This window comes from Callospermophilus lateralis, chromosome 14 (genome assembly GCF_048772815.1).
Source record: "Callospermophilus lateralis isolate mCalLat2 chromosome 14, mCalLat2.hap1, whole genome shotgun sequence".
NCBI classification, from domain to species: domain Eukaryota; kingdom Metazoa; phylum Chordata; class Mammalia; order Rodentia; family Sciuridae; genus Callospermophilus; species Callospermophilus lateralis.
Genome location: NC_135318.1, coordinates 38,424,172 through 38,440,979, shown reverse-complemented (window position 1 = coordinate 38,440,979; position 16,808 = coordinate 38,424,172). Strand labels below are relative to the sequence as shown.

General features: G+C 34.7%; 1 protein-coding gene across 1 annotated transcript in view; it reads right to left on the bottom strand.

Annotated features, from left to right (window-relative positions):
- The window catches only part of Gtf2a1l (general transcription factor IIA subunit 1 like), a 49,444-nt gene extending 33,011 nt beyond the window's left edge, over positions 1–16,433 (bottom strand). The window contains exons 1-2 of the mRNA XM_076832680.1: positions 16,413–16,433; positions 13,599–13,722 (exon numbers count right to left, since the gene is read on the bottom strand). Coding sequence (XP_076688795.1) covers positions 13,599–13,722; positions 16,413–16,433 — 145 coding nt within the window. The remainder of the gene's footprint in view (positions 1–13,598; positions 13,723–16,412) is intronic.
- Positions 16,434–16,808: the final 375 nt, after the last annotated feature.

Below are 16,808 nucleotides of genomic sequence, written 5' to 3'. Positions count from 1 at the left end.
TCAGTTGCATTCCTATACACCAATGACAAATCAGCTCAAAGACAAATCAGGAATGCTATCCCTTTAACAATAGCCTCAATAAAATAAAATATTTGGGAATGAATCTAACAAGTAAGGTGAAATACCTCTACAATGAAAACTACAGAACACTAAAGAAAGAAAGTGAAGAAGACCTCAGAAGATGGAAAGATATCCCACGTTCTTGGATAGGCAGAATTAATATTGTCAAAATGGTCATACTACTAAAAGCGCTCTACAAACTTAATGTAATTACTATAAAAATTCCAATGACATTCTTCATAGAAATAGAAAAAGAAGTTGTGAAACAGAAAAAGGAAAGCATACATTTGGAAAAATAAGAGGCCCAGAATAGTCAAAGAAATCCTTAGAAAAGTGATGCAGAAGGCATCACAATACCAGACTTTAAATTATACTACAGAGCTATAGAAACAAAAACAGCACAGTATTGGCACAAAAACCATAAATAAAGACCAGTGGAACAGATTAGAAGACACAGAGTCATATCTATATAAATACAACTATCCATTGGGAAGAAAAAGTAATATTTGTTAAGTGGCATATTTCTATGAAACTATACTATTGATCAAAAATATGTTACTTGACATAAATCCATTCAAATTTTATAGATTCAAATAAGTTTCAATTCATTTCATTAAAAGTTATTTATGGTACTTTAGCTGTTAGCAAGCACAGCTACACCACTTTAGGAACAAACGAATGAAAATACTTTGTAATGAAACCACTATGACTGATAAGAAAAATAGAATAAATTATCCAAAGTGAAACCCTTAATTTGTACAATTAATATGGCTCAATAATTTTAATTTTAAGATTCTATTTATAAAAGGAAAAGAACAAATTCTTAGGAGAATTGCAACGCAACCTACATTAAAGCCACAATTCCATACATCTTTCCTTTATTATCTGTCAATTTTCTATGCTGACTATTGCTTTGTTTCCAATGCATCCAAAAGGTGGACCAACTGGTTGTAAATGTAATCTATCATTAAAAAATTATGTATAAAGCCCAGCACAGTTGCTCACACCTATAATCCCAGCAGCTCAGGAGGCTGAGGCAGGAGGATCATTAGTTCAAAGCTAGCCTCAGTAACTTAGCAAGGCCCTAAGCAACTCAGTGAGACCCTGTCTCTAAATAAAATATTTTTTAAAAAAGGGCTGAGGATTGGTTCAGTGGTAAAGTGCCCCTGAGTTCAATCTCCATTACCATATATGTATATGTATATGTATATGTGTATGTATATGTATAAAGACCAAATAATAACCACAATAGAAGTATCTCAGTTGATCAATGTAACCATAAAATAAACCTTAAATGCTCCAGGTTCACCTAGCTGAATGTAATTATTAGAATAACATTTTGCCTTTTCTTTAATAAAAAGTACTTCTTAGCATGTTTATAAAGTTACATATGTATCAGTGTAATGCTGATTATGGCCTGCCTGTTTTTCACATACTGCAATAAGGAAAACTCCCCCATTCTGATGGTAGAAAGGCTTCTTCACATACAACAAAAAGCTCAGAAGAGCAAACTAACCATTCTTCCCATGTTCAGACAACAGAATTGAGGTTGCAGATTGATGGTTAATGAGCCACAGAATTATTTTTATCCTCTGTTCATCTATGGCTTTGCTTATTAACAGGCATTCTTTCAGAAAAGCTAAATTAGAAAGAATTGGAGTGGCAGGAACACAATGGCATTAGTCTTAATTAGCTGAAGTGAGCAAAGCTTACGCAGCTACAGCTTAAGTCATAGCCTGAGAGGAAACAAAAATCTGTTAACGCACTGTCTGAAGCAATTAAATGAGTTTCTTGAGGAAAAATAGCAACAATCCTCCTCTTTTAAATACCTTGTAATAAATCCTACAAGATAATTCTCTATCTTTAAGGAAATCAAGCAAAGAGAGAGCTTTCAAAGTTTCTTTGTGACATCAGAATAAAAGCACTGAACTAAATTGTATAGTGAAGTTTCATGCAGTTCCTACCTAACTAAATTTAATACTAAATTCACAAATTATATGTACCATGTATATACATTTACAAGTTGTACACACCATTAAACATACCTGAAACATGTATTTAACATTCAGAATGATTTTAATAACTAAGTAAATTTTAACTAAATGTTTTCACTCAAACTATGTCATAATTTCAGATTTTTCATATATATGTTCTAGAAATTATTATTATCATTTTTTTTATTATTATTATTACTGGGGATTGAACCCAAGGGTGTTTTACTACTGAGCCAAATTCTCAGTCCTTTTTTATATTTGATTTTGAGACAGAATCTTGTTAAATTCCCTATGCTGGACTCAAACTTATGATCCTCTTACCTCAGCCTTCCAAGTTGCTGAGATTATAGGCATGTGCCAACTCACCCAGCTTAGAAATATTAATTTCAAAATGAATAAATTTTAAAATATAGCAATAATTCAATTCCATAAACATAATTTTAAAATTCTGATATGTGATAATTTGGCATAGAACAAATTTCCCAGACATGAGTGACATTCACATCTATAAGTGTACTTTTTCCCCACCATCAAAAATTCTAGTAGTTTCACAATTCTTACTTCTATTGTTTTGGGGTTTTTTTCAATGATTTTTTAATTTAGTTTGTTTGTTTGTTTGTTTTGGTATCAGGGATTGAACCCAGGGGTACTTCACCACTGAGCCACATCCCTGTCCCCTTTTATTTTGTTTTATTTTAAGACAGATTCTCACTAAGTCCTTAAACCCCACTAAGCTGCTGAGGCTTGCTTTGAACTTGCAATCCTCCTGCTTCAGTCTCCTGAGCCACTGGGATTACAGGCATGCATCACCACACCTGGCCTTACTTCTGTTTTGAATCATTTCAAATCTTAATATGCAAGTCACATTATTCAAAAACTGCAGACTGATCAGTTCTTGAGACTAATCATAAGCACATGGAATTCTGATGACTAAACTGAACATTCCACCCCTCATATCACCTAAAGAACCAATCAATCACATTGCTGAAATTTCCACCAGACCTAAGTTTGAGAACAATTTGAAATATTACTTATACCTATTGTTTAAGTGTTTTAGTGATCAAATCTCCCAGAAACTTGTGTTCCTGTTCTTCCCTTCTCTTACTCCCACAAAGACTGATGTTTTCATTAAAAAAAAAAAAAAAAAAAAAAAAAAAAAACACTGTGATATGAAAACCAAACAGCAGAAGCCAATTAAAAGTCCCCTAAAAAAATGGATAGGATGACTGCACATTCCAGTTTGCCCAGGATAGTCCCAGTTTACACCTGTTCTTCTGAGATAATTATTAGTAGATTCCCATTTCTCTCTCAAAAATGGATTATAAATTATATATGTGTATACACAAACATACACACTCTGTAAGTACAGAGGTGCAGATCTCAGAGTATAATGTGCAAACCCCTGGGGGTCCCAAGTTCCCTTTTAGGTGTTCGAAACTGTTTATAATAAGACAACATATGCCCTTTTCGTTTTTCATTAACTACAGTCTGTTCTGTTTTGTTGACATTTGTATTAAAGACACAAAAGCAGTGATGGGTAAAACTGCAGGGACCTCAGCATGAAGTAAGGCAGCAGCACCATGCCTTATAAAGTCATTGTGCTCTCCAGTGTCACTCAGAAGGGAGGGCAGAGGGAAAGAGTAAAAGGAAGAAGAAGAAAGATCAGACAAAAATCAGCAGCACCAACACCAAAACTGTTCCACTTAAGAAAGTCCTGTGATGACCTAAGGATTATTAATTATAGTGAATTTTACCCAGCAAGTATGCTTCCTTTTAATATTCTATGGTAAGATGAAAAGAAAACAAAGATTTCAGCAGCATATGGAAGTGTAAAGATGTACAAGCAAAAGCACTTATGCTCTTATTTAAGTGGAGAGTTGACCTAGCCTCTTTTTTCAAGGAACATCATTTTAAATGGAAAGAATGACAGAAACTATGTTTTATTGCATCTGGGTATTTGGCAAACTCTCGAAGATGAACTAAGCATTTGCTTCAAAAAAACAAACTAATGTCTTTATACATGTACTTAGGGCATTCCACTGTCTTTCCTACCCCATTCCCCCTCCTTTTCCCTCCCACCCCTTTGCCCTGTCTAGTGTTCATCTATTCCTCCAACGCTCAATATCCTTGTATTAGAGAAAACATTTGGCATTTGGTTTTTTGAGACTAGCTAACTTCATTTAGCATTATATTCTCCAACTCCATCCATTTACCTGCAAATGCCATGATTTTATTATCTTTTAATGCTGAATAATATCCCATTGTGTATATATACCACATTTTCTGTATCCATTCATCTACTTAAGGGCATCTAGGTTGCTTCCACAGTTTAGTTATTGTGAACTGTGCTGCTATAAACATTGATGTGGCTGTGAAGACATAAATGGTGTAACTCTACTTTGTGTATGGCCAGAGATATAAAAAATTGTGTTCTTGATGGGTAATATGAATTGTAGTGCATTCTGCTGTCATATATAACAAATAAAAATAAATTTAAAAATTTTTAAAAAACAAATTAATGGTATTTTCCAATGATAAAATTCAAGCTTTCGAGCAAAACTTAGAATGTATCACCTATTATATCTATCACAGTAGATGAGATGCGGAGTGATAATAATGAATATAATTTTTTTTGTACCAGGGATTGAACTGAGGAGCACTCAACCACCGAGAGCCACATCCCCAGCCTTATTTTGTATTTTATTCAGAGACAGGGTCTCACTGAGTTGCTTAGCACCTTGCTGTTGCTGAGGCTGGCTTTGAACTCGTGATCCTCCTGCCTCAAACTCCAGAGCTGCTGGGATTACAGGCGTGCACCACTGTGCCCAGCCATTTTTTAACCTTATATAATGAACAATGTTTCAACTGTATAATGCAGTGAAACAATATTTTCTAAATAATCAACATACATCACAAAATTACAGGAGTGAAGAGGCATTTAAAGTGCAAGATATGTACACCAACATAAACTCTAATATAACATTCTAAAAAATTCCTTGATTTAGGTTCAGATTCCACCTAAATTTTACTGTAGTATCAAATCATCTGAAAATGCTACCCCAAAAAAAAGCCCTTTTCCAATTACATATCTGTGAAAAGCTAAATTTTCTTCATGTGTTTTAACATAGTATAACAGTTTGATTGTAGAAATAGATATTGAAAAGATAGAAGTAGTAATCTAAAACCTCCAACAGGACATGATGTTAAGGGAAATAATCCAAACATAGAAGAACAAATACTACATGTTCTTTCTCATATGTGGAAGCTAAAAACACTAGTCTGAGCCAGGCATGGTGGTGCAAGCTTGTAATCCCAGACAAGGCAGGAGAATGTAAGTTTGAGGCCAGCCTGGCAACTTAGCAAGAACCCATCTCAAAAATAAATAGTTAAAAAAAAAAAGAGGGGGGGGAGGGGGATAAAACTCAGTGGTAAAACAGGCCTGGGTTCGATCTCCAGCATTGGGAGGGGGGGAAAAAAAAAGTTGATCTGAACGTAGAATACTGATATCTTTAGGCTGAGACAGCAGGTAGAAAAAGAGAGGGTATGAGATAATGGATACCAAAACACAATTAGATAGAACAATTCTAGTGTTCCACTATAGTGAGATGACTATAATTCACAATAATCTATTACATATTTTATGAAAATCTACAAGAAGCTCAAAAGCTCCAAACATAAAGAGACAAGGAAATTCAATGCCATTGCCCTAATTTGATTAATATGTACCATGTGCTAAATATCACACTATACTCCATGAATATATACAATTATTACATGTCAGTTAAAAGTCTTTTTTTTTTAAAGTAAGTTAAAAATGTCCCAACAAAACAAAGCCCAGGACTAGATGGATTCTGGGATTAAATTCTACCAAACATTCAAAAAAAATTAATACCAATCCTTAAACTCTTTCAAAAAAGAGAACTAAAGGCAAACACAATTTACTAAGCCAACATTAGCTTGACACCAGAAGCAGAAGAAGACATTCTAAATAGAAAACCAGGGCTGAGGATATAGTTCAGTGGTTGAGTACCTGTCTAGCATATGTGAGGCCCTGGGTTTGATCCCCAGGAAAAGAAAGAAGAGAGAACCCCACAGCTAACATCAAAAATCAATGACCCGGGGCTGGGGATGTGGCTCAAGTGGTAGAGCGCCTGCCTGGCATGCGTGCGGTGCGGGTTCGATCCTCAGCACCACCTACAAATAAAGATGTTATGTCCGCCGAAAAAAAATCAATGACCCAAAAGGGTCTACAAAGAAACTATTAGAGCTAATAAATGAATTCAGCAAAGTGGCAGGATACAACATCAACACGCATAAATCAAAGGCATTCCTGTATATCAGCGACAAATCCTCTGAAATGGAAATGAGGACAACCACTCCATTTACAATATCCTCAAAAAAAAAAAATAAAATACTTGGGAATCAACCTAACAAAAGAGGTGAAAGACTTATACAATGAAAACTACAGAAACCTAAAGAGAGAAATAGAAGAAGATCTTAGAAGATGGAAAAATATACCCTGTTCATGGATAGGCAGAACTAACATCATCAAAATGGCGATATTACCAAAAGTTCTCTATAGGTTTAATGCAATGCCAATCAAAATCCCAATGGCATTTCTTGTAGAAATAGAGAAAGCAATCATGAAATTCATATGGAAAAATAAAAGACCCAGAATAGCAAAAGCAATGCTAAGCAGGAAGTGTGAATCAGGCGGTATAGCGATACCAGACTTCAAACTGTACTACAGAGCAATAGTAACAAAAACAGCATGGTACTGGTACCAAAACAGGCGGGTGGACCAATGGTACAGAATAGAGGACACAGAAACCAATCCACAAAACTACAACTATCTTATATTTGATAAAGGGGCTAAAAGCATGCAATGGAGGAAGGATAGCATCTTCAACAAATGGTGCTGGGAAAACTGGAAATCCATATGCAACAAAATGAAACTGAATCCCTTTCTCTCGCCATGCACAAAAGTTAACTCAAAATGGATCAAGGAGCTTGATATCAAATCAGAGACACGGCATCTGATAGAAGAAAAAGTTGGCTACGATCTACATACTGTGGGGTCCGGCTCCAAATTCCTCAATAGGACACCCATAGCACAAGAGTTAATAACTAGAATCAACAAATGGGACTTACTCAAACTAAAAAGTTTTTTCTCAGCAAAAGAAACAATAAGAGAGGTAAATAGGGAGCCTACATCCTGGGAACAAATCTTTACTCCTCACACTTCAGATAGAGCCCTAATATCCAGAGTATACAAAGAACTCAAAAAATTAGACAATAAGATAACAAATAACCCAATCAACAAATGGGCCAAGGACCTGAACAGACACTTCTCAGAGGAGGACATATAATCAATCAACAAGTACATGAAAAAATGTTCACCATCTCTAGCAGTCAGAGAAATGCAAATCAAAACCACCCTAAGATACAATCTCACTCCAGTAAGATTGGCAGCCATTATGAAGTCAAACAACAACAAGTGCTGGCGAGGATGTGGGGAAAAGGGTACACTTGTTCATTGTTGGTGGGACTGCAAATTGGTGCAGCCAATCTGGAAAGCAGTATGGAGATTTCTTGGAAAGCTGGGAATGGAACCACCATTTGATCCAGCTATTCCCCTTCTCGGTCTATTCCCTAAAGACCTAAAAAGAGCATGCTACAGGGACACTGCTACATCCATGTTCATAGCAGCACAATTCACAATAGCAAGACTGTGGAACCAACCTAGATGCCCTTCAATAGACGAATGGATAAAAAAAAAAAAAATGTGGCATTTATACACAATGGAGTATTACTCTGCATTAAAAAATGACAAAATCATAGAATTTGGAGGGAAATGGATGGCATTAGAGCAGATTATGCTAAGTGAAGCCAGCCAATCCCTAAAAAACAAATGCCAAATGTCTTCTTTGATATAAGGAGAGTAACTAAGAACAGAGTAGGGACGAAGAGCATGAGAAGAAGATTAACATTAAACAGGGATGAGAGGTGGGAGGGAAGGGGAGAGAGAAGGGAAATTGCATGGAAATGGAAGGAGACCCTCAGGGTTATACAAAATTACATACAAGAGGAAGCGAGGGGAAAGGGAAAAATAATACAAGGGGGAGAAATGAATTACAGTAGAGGGGGTAGAGAGAGAAGAGGGGAGGGGACGGGAGGGGAGGGGAGGATAGTAAAGGATAGGAAAGGCAGCAGAATACAACAGACACTAGTATGGCAATATATAAATCAATGGAAGTGTAACCGATGTGATTCTGCAATCTGTATACGGGGTAAAAATGGGAGTTCATAACCCACTTGAATCAAAGTGTGAAATATGATATATCAAGAACTATGTAATGTTTTGAACAACCAACAATAAAAAAAATAAAATATAAAAAAAAAATCAATGGGGTGGGGCTGGGGTTGTGGCTCAGTATAAAGTGCTCGCTAGCACATGTGAGGCACTGAGTTTGAACCTCAGCACCACATATAAATAAATAAAATAAAAGTATTATGTCCACCTACAACTAAAAACATATTTTTAAAAAATCAACAGGGAAAAACTGAAAGCTTTCCCTTCAAGATCGAGCATAAAGAAAGAGTACCTACTCTCACCACCTCTCTTCAACACAGAAGTTCTACCCAGAGCAATCAGACAAGAAAAATAAATACAAGGCATACAAATCAGAAACAAAGAAGTAAAGTTATCTTTATTTGCAAAGGGCATGGTCCTGTATAGAGAGAACCCAAAAAAATACACACACACAGAGTTAGAACTAATAAGTTCAATAAATTTGCAGGATATAAAAGTAACATAGAAAAATCAGTTACATATCTATATAAAATAACAATCAATCTAATAAAGAAATCAAGAAAATTATCCCATTTATGATAGCATCTAAAAATTAAAACAGGAAGAAATTTAATCGAGAAGATAAAAGATCTGTACCTCTATTCTGAAAACTAAAAGACAATGATGAAAAAAATGAAGAAGAAACAAATGAAAAGATATTCCCTATTCATGGACTGAAGGAATTAATAGTTAAAATATTGTTAGAATGTATAATGCTTCCCAAAACAATTACAGATTCAGTTTCAATCGTTATCAAAATTTCCATGGTATTATTCACAGAAATAGAAAAATGCTAAAATTCATAAGGAACTACAAAAAAAACTCAAATAACCAAAGCAATTCATATACAGAAAAAGTTGGAGACATCATACTCCCTGATTTAAAAGTATAAAGCCAGGCACAGCCACATATGCCTATAGTCCCAGTTACGCAGGAGGCTGAGGCAGAAGGATTGCTTGAGTTCATGAGTTCACAGCCAGCCTGGACAACACAGTGAGATCCCTATCTCAAAAACAAACAAACAAAATAACATTACAAAGCTATTAGTAATCAAAACAGTAAAGTACTAATACAAAAATACTTAGAAACTAGAAATCAATCCAAATATATATGGTTAACTAATTTTTAACAAGGGCAATAAGAGGACACAATAGGGAAAAAAATAGTCTCTTTAATAAATGGTACTGGGAAAACTGGTTTTCACATGCAGTATAATAAAATTGGACAGCTTATACCATATATAAAAAAATCAACTCAAATTTAATAAATGACCTAAAATTACACCTGAACCATAAAACTTCTAGAAGAGAACAAAAAAAAAAAAAAAAAAAAAAAAAACCTCCCTGACACTAGACTTGGCAATAATTTTTTTTAATACCACAACAAAAGTTAAGGCTACAAAACAAAAATAAATGGAACTACATCAAACTTCTGCACAACAAGAAAAAATCAACAAAATATAAAGGCAGATTGGGAGAATATACACACAAACCATACATCTGATAAAGTGCTAATATCCAAAATATATTAAATAATTTAGGCAATTAAAGAGTCAGCAGAAAATAACCCAACTAAAAAATGAGCAAAAGAACCTACATAGATATCTTTCTAAAGAGAAAATAAAAATGATCAACAAGTATATGAAAAGGTGCTCAGCATCACTAAACATCATAGAAATGCCCATCAAAACTATGAGACATTAACTACACCTGTAAGGATGGCTATTATCAAAAAGATGAGAGATTACAAATATTGGTGAAGATTCAGAGAAAAGGGAATCTTTGTGATTGTTGATGACAATTCAGAATGGTACAGCCACTGCAGAAAGCAGTACATAGGTTCCTAAAGAAATTAATAATAGAACTACCATATAACCCAGCAACCCTTCTTATGAATATATACCCAAAAAATATTAAATCACTACCTCATAAGTATCTGTACTTCCAAGTTCATTGCAGCATTATTCATAACAGCCAAGATGAAGTAATAATCAACATGTCCAATGATGGACAAATGGATCAAGAAAATGTAATTTATATACACAATGGATTATTGTTCAGCTTTCAAAAAGGAGATTCTGCCCTCTGTTACACAATATGGATGAAAATGGAAGACTTTATGCTATGTGAAATAAGGCAGACACAAAGAAAAAGGTACTACATGATCTCACTCATATGCAGAATCTTAAAAAAAAAAAAAGGCAAAAGTCAAATACACAGAGGTAGAGAATAAAACAGTGGTTATCAAGAGCAGGGGAGCATGGAATGGGAAAATGTCGGTCCAAGAACACAAAGCAACAGAAACACAAAATCAGTAAGTCTAAAGATCAGATGTACAACATTATGAGGGTACTTAATATTGTACCATGCTCAGGATTTTTGCTATGAAAAGAGTAGACTTTAGGTACACTTGCCACAATTTTTAGAAATGGAAAATTACTAAGATGATAGATATATTAATTTACAGAATTATATAACCTTTTCACTATATATATTCACACATATCTCAAAACATGGTGTTAACCTTAAATATACACATATTTAAATTTAAAAAGACATGAGAACCCAGTTGTCTTATATTAAAGCAGACATTAACAAAATTTGCAGAAAAGTAAAACAATGCCACCTTACTAAAAAATTTTATTGTAAAGTTATTTTTCATATATATAAACAAATAATTGAATTTTTAAATAAATAAACCATTTTTTATTTCTTATTTTAATTCCAATCTTTTAATACATATTTACAATCCACATTTTAAAATGTTCCTTAGGGTCCTCAATTTTTAAGAATATAAAGGAGTCCTTTATAAAAAATGTTGAGAACTAAAGATACAGGAAATTACTAAACAAATAAATAATGCAGTCAAAAATATGGTATAGCAAACAAATTTTAAAGTGGAACAGAAAAAAAGCAGATGACTTATTCAATTGTAGATTTAATTTGAACCTAGTATCAAAAGAAATGAAAAGATTGTAGAAGTTTAAGTTATTTTAATCAGGCTTTTAAAAGCATACCATGGGAAGATACAATTAAGAAGTACTTAAATTTTATGAGGCTATTTATTTCAAGAATCTTATTGTAGGGTACCAAAAAATGAAGACAGATAGGAACAAAGTCTATAATGCACTTTTAAAGGATACAGTAATTCCTCTTAAACCTCTTCATTATAAATCATGTAGAGGAGAATAAGGAGGAAAACTGTCTTATTTTAAATGTAATTATTTCTATTATTCTAACTCCTAAGACATAGAATAAGAATAGGTTCAGAGTGAAAACTAGCTAGATATATTAGCTGCCAGACTATTTTGTGATTTAAATCACTGGTAATATTACCATCTTGCGGTAAAATGAAGTATTGCAATTTTAAATGACAAAGAACCCTAAGGGGTTCACTATGCTTTTGATAAAAGACAGTGAAGTATTTTCAGCCTGCCTATCCATCACACCCTCACATCAACCCCAAGCAAAAAGAACCTCCAGAGTTCTTTAATTTAAAAAAATAGAGATTAAAAAAAAGAATGTTAAACAGCTAAAGGAAATGTTCTGACACCATAAAGGTAAAAATGAAACCATAGTCAAAAACCCAATGATTGATGAAAACATTTCAGTGGTTCAACATTACAACTGTCATGACTGGGGGAAGTCCTGGGGAGGGATGCTAGCCAAATTATATTGTTATATTGCATACATGTAATATGTAACAACAAATCCCACCATTATGTACAATAAAAAAGAAGAGGAAAAAATCTATTATGACTAATATTTAAAGAAGAAAATTATATTTTGTAAGCACAGTATTAGATAAAACTTGTGTTTGGTAACTTGATTATTACTTTCTCATTTTTATAGGTCATAATTGCTGCCACACTTAAAGTCTCCCATTTTATAAGAGGCTCTAGCATCCTATTTTCTCTTCACCTTGGCCTATGTAATTTTCATGTGAATTTTCAAAAGTATGCAAGAACAATCTACTTATTATTGACAATCTAATCTGAATTCTACTCTCACTTCTCTCAGATACTACTCTATTGAATTTCAGCTAAACCAAATAAAATCTATTTATTTGTGTATATATATATCCCATGAGTAAGATAAAGATTATAAGAATCAGAACTGAAAAGACAGATAGGATAATATCAGTTTTACCGTTTATTACTTAGTCTTTCCCAACTCCAATTGGCATATATAGTATAAACAAATATTTCCCTTAAAAGCAAAGGTATAGATTCAATAAATTCAAGAATAAACATAAAATGCATATGGTCAATTTCTTGCCATTATTTTACATAATCGAAATAGTGAAGTAGCCTGAATAATCTCCATATTTTTTTCACTCTCCATTTTGCTTCCAATACAATAATTGATTACTAACAACAGACACAGAAAGTAAAAGGAACAAAGAGAATGTAAAGCATGCAAACACCTTTCCCACTTTCCCTCTGCTACTTCAGCAATAATGGCTAGATTACTTCTACTGGACCCAATCAAATTCTCTGAAACAACCCGAGTATGCTCCAAGCTCAAGAACTATATAGCTTGCTTCTCTAAAGCAAGGTTTTGTCACCTTTATGAAATTTATTATTTTTTTAAAAACTAGTTTGAGGGCTGGGGTTGTGGCTCAATGGTAGGGTGCTCGCCTAGCACACTTGAGGCACTGGGTTTGATCCTTGCCGCTGTCCGGCTGCAGCAAAATAAGCGGGGGGTGACGAACAACTTGTGTACATTGATACAGCAGGAGTAGGAGCCGTTTATTGTAGGACAAGAGGGGTATTTATACATTCCACACTGCTTATCTTAATTAACATAAACTAGATACAGCAGTCAACCAATAAGAAATCTCCACATTTAATGGCTCGCTGGCGTTACTTCACAAACCACTCCCCCATCTTGACTTGTTTACAGACTCTAACAGATCCTCAGCACCACATTAAAAAAAAAATGAAATGAAGATATTGTGTATCCACCTACAACTAAAAAAGTAAATATTCTTTTAAAAAACTAGTTTGAATAACCAGAGTTTTCTTTCAATAATAACATGAAGTGATGATTTACACCATGTTCACTTAATGGAAATGATGTTGAGGTTTAAGTCATCTATACTTTAAGAAAATTATCCTAATTAAAAAACATTATCAAAAGAGAATTCATTCTAAAGATGTAGAAAATACTAATTTACAAACTTTATCCAACCTGTTGATGATTGCAATGTTTGATGCAAGCTGTGTGGCAACTGAAGGGTGAACAAAGGTGAATGGACGCTATTTCTGAAGAAGTCTTCTGTTGCTTTAGACTGCAAAACTTTGGTTTCCCAGAGCTGGAAAAAAAAATGTGTATATATATATATATATATATATATATATATGTATACACACACACATACACACACACATACATACATACATATATATGTATATATATATGCTTTTAAAAAATCGGATATTTACTTCTATTTTTAAAGTTTTAAAATGGAATTTTCAGCTGATGGTACAATGGTTAAGTACCAAACTATAATTGATGGGTTATAACTACAATTATCAGTTTTTTTAAGTTGAAAACTACAAGAACAGAAACTTGTATTGTCCACAAACCTGTTTCAAGTCCTTTAAAACTTGTTCCTCTATACCTTCTTCAACAAATAGATCCCGCACTCCTTCAATTACATCTTCAATTACAGATCTGTAGAGTTTAGGCTACATAAAAGCAATTATTAACGTTTTAAATTCTCAAGTTTGAGTTACTTGCCTTTAGAAACATGTAGTATATATTTTCTAATCTTATAGTTTGAAAAAAAAAAAAGAAGCACTGGAAGGATTTTTACTAAGTACATGCCATTCCCAGTATATACTTAGCTTTTTATAAATTGTGCTAGCTTCAAAGCTTTAGTTCTAGCTGTAGCCCCCTTGTATCCCACCCCCATCTACAAGGCTGAACTACAAGAATACAATTGAGATAATCTTATAAAGATAGATGATTATGGTTATGTTACTTGACTTCTGTGGCAGTATTTAACCTCCCCATTCCTTATAAAATGGAAATTAATTTAAGGCAGCTGGAAATTAAACTGTTTTCAATTTAACTTTTTCTCAAAGTAGCCACTATTAGTGAACTATTAGAGTTCACTATATTATTTCCATAAATGTAAATAAACTTCACGTCTTAACACTGGGGAAATCAAAGCCTGTCCTACTTTCAAATCCCACAAACCAAAAAAAAAAGTGTGTATGCGCACATGTGTGTGCACACACACACATATTCTGAACCCTTATCAAGTTAATAAACAACTGCACCAAAATGAATTTCCTAAACAAAAACTACAAAGGGCACTAACAACCTCACCCTTCTACAATGTGCATATTGTAGAGAAAAAATAACATCCTAAAGTGTTTCCTAGTAAAAACATGCCATGAAATGAAATGAAGCAGATTCATACCCAGATTAAACATCATTTACATCAGCACAACAATGAACATGTGCAATAAACTTAGTCCTTCAAAGCTATGTAAAGTGTGTTCCACCGAGGTCTCCAATCCAAAATGGCAATTCTAAGTGCTGACAATACTGATCCAGTGGAAGTTCCACTGACAAGAAAAGGCAAAACAGGAATTGAGTTGCTCTTGTCTCAAATTGCTTAATCAGGCCAAAATGAATACTGTGGCATTCTAGGATTACTTTTTCATACTTCCCATAAAATACTCTAAATACTCATGTAAACTCCAGGAGAAGCTAAATTCTAAAATAATCCTTCTAAAGATCCAGGGTAAGCCTATGAATAGGCCAATCAGTAACATTTAAATAATATGTTATTCACAAGCATATCCATTAAGGCTAAGTGCCCTTAGATTGGTTGCTTCTTCTAAAACAGTTTACCATGATAAAGGCATTCTAAATGGGTGCTTCAGTGTTAATCCCAGCTAGTGTGATCACACTTAGAGCTAGAGGAAAAAATTCCTAGGGCTAAAAACATTTTTAAGATCTGCCCTCAGAGTATAACAGCAGCAGTCAAAAAGAAGCCATTAGACACAATTTTTCAAAAGCAAAATAGGTATTGAACGTAGTTTCTCTTCTAAGACTACATTTAGACTTTCCCTATCTACTGTCTTTATTAAAACTATATATAATCCAGAAGTCCATCTTAACACCTCTGAAGGAAAACATGCACACCACCCTCTCCTTGGAGTTCACACTCAGGGAAATCATTTCACCCTGTAAACTTATTTTCAAGTATAAGTGTTCTACATTTCTTAAAACAGTATCATAAAATGGATATACACTAAAATAGCATGCCTCTAAAAATGGAACATTTAATTCTACTTATGTATACTTGGAATCATATTTGTCCCCTCCAAAAAAAAAAAAAAAACCATCTGGATGAACACATTGTCTTTCAGGAAATGTGAAGTCTATTGATAATAAAGATGAATACTTTTTCTTTTTTTTTTTTTTTTTTCTTTAATTTAGGTGATGGAGAGTCTCACAAGTGCCAGTCAGCCTGTGAATTCTGTGAGGTTCAGGTACTCTTCGAGGACACAAAGGCAATGTCTGAAGGTTGAACACTTCAGCACTAAAGGGGCTAGAGAATGGGAAAAGGAAGACGATGGGGTAACAAGCCATATCGCATTACCTGTTATTTCATGCTAGTAAATAACAGCTTGAATCGACAATGCCCGTAGCAAAATTAAAAATTAGACTACAAGTGAGCTTAGGAATTTCTAAACATATAGAAAATCCGCAAGGCAGAGGGTGAGTTCCACCTCTAAACACGTTCCAACCCTAACCTAGACAACCTCAACTTGGAGGAGGAGGACATCACTTCTTCCGGTTGGGCCAGGCCCGACTTCCGGCCAAACCACTGGCCCTCGTCAGCTTCCTCCACACCAAAGTGAGGAACAGGGTTTGTGAAAGTGTATGGCTTATCACTGATGACTAAAGGGTGTGCAGGGTTCATCTGCTGTGAACCCGGTGTCCTAGGCCGCTCCCATGCGCAGAGCCTGCGGCTCTCCTTACCACTGGGTTGACGCAGGCCATGACAGCGGCTCCAGCGGGCCCTTCGCGCCTGCGCAGCACGGGATATACCGCCCAGGGGCACGCGGGCTGGTTTTGAACGGCGAGGCGAGAACGTTGCCACGCAACCTCGGAAAACGCCGAGGGCGGGGCAGGGAAGAAGCTAAGCTCCGTGAGTGGAGCAGGGTTGATTGCAAGCGCTGTGTCTCTTCAGAGGAGAGGTTGGCTTGCCTGAGGAAGGACAGCTAATGAATGAATGTTTAGGTGGGGCCTTACCATCTTTCGGCTGTTCCCATGACTCCAAAGGGCCTTTATTTCCTCTGTCTGTGAAATAAAGCCCAAGAAAATAGGGACAATGCAGTGGTAGATCCCAGTTCCACTTGAGCTTTGAAGGAAGGG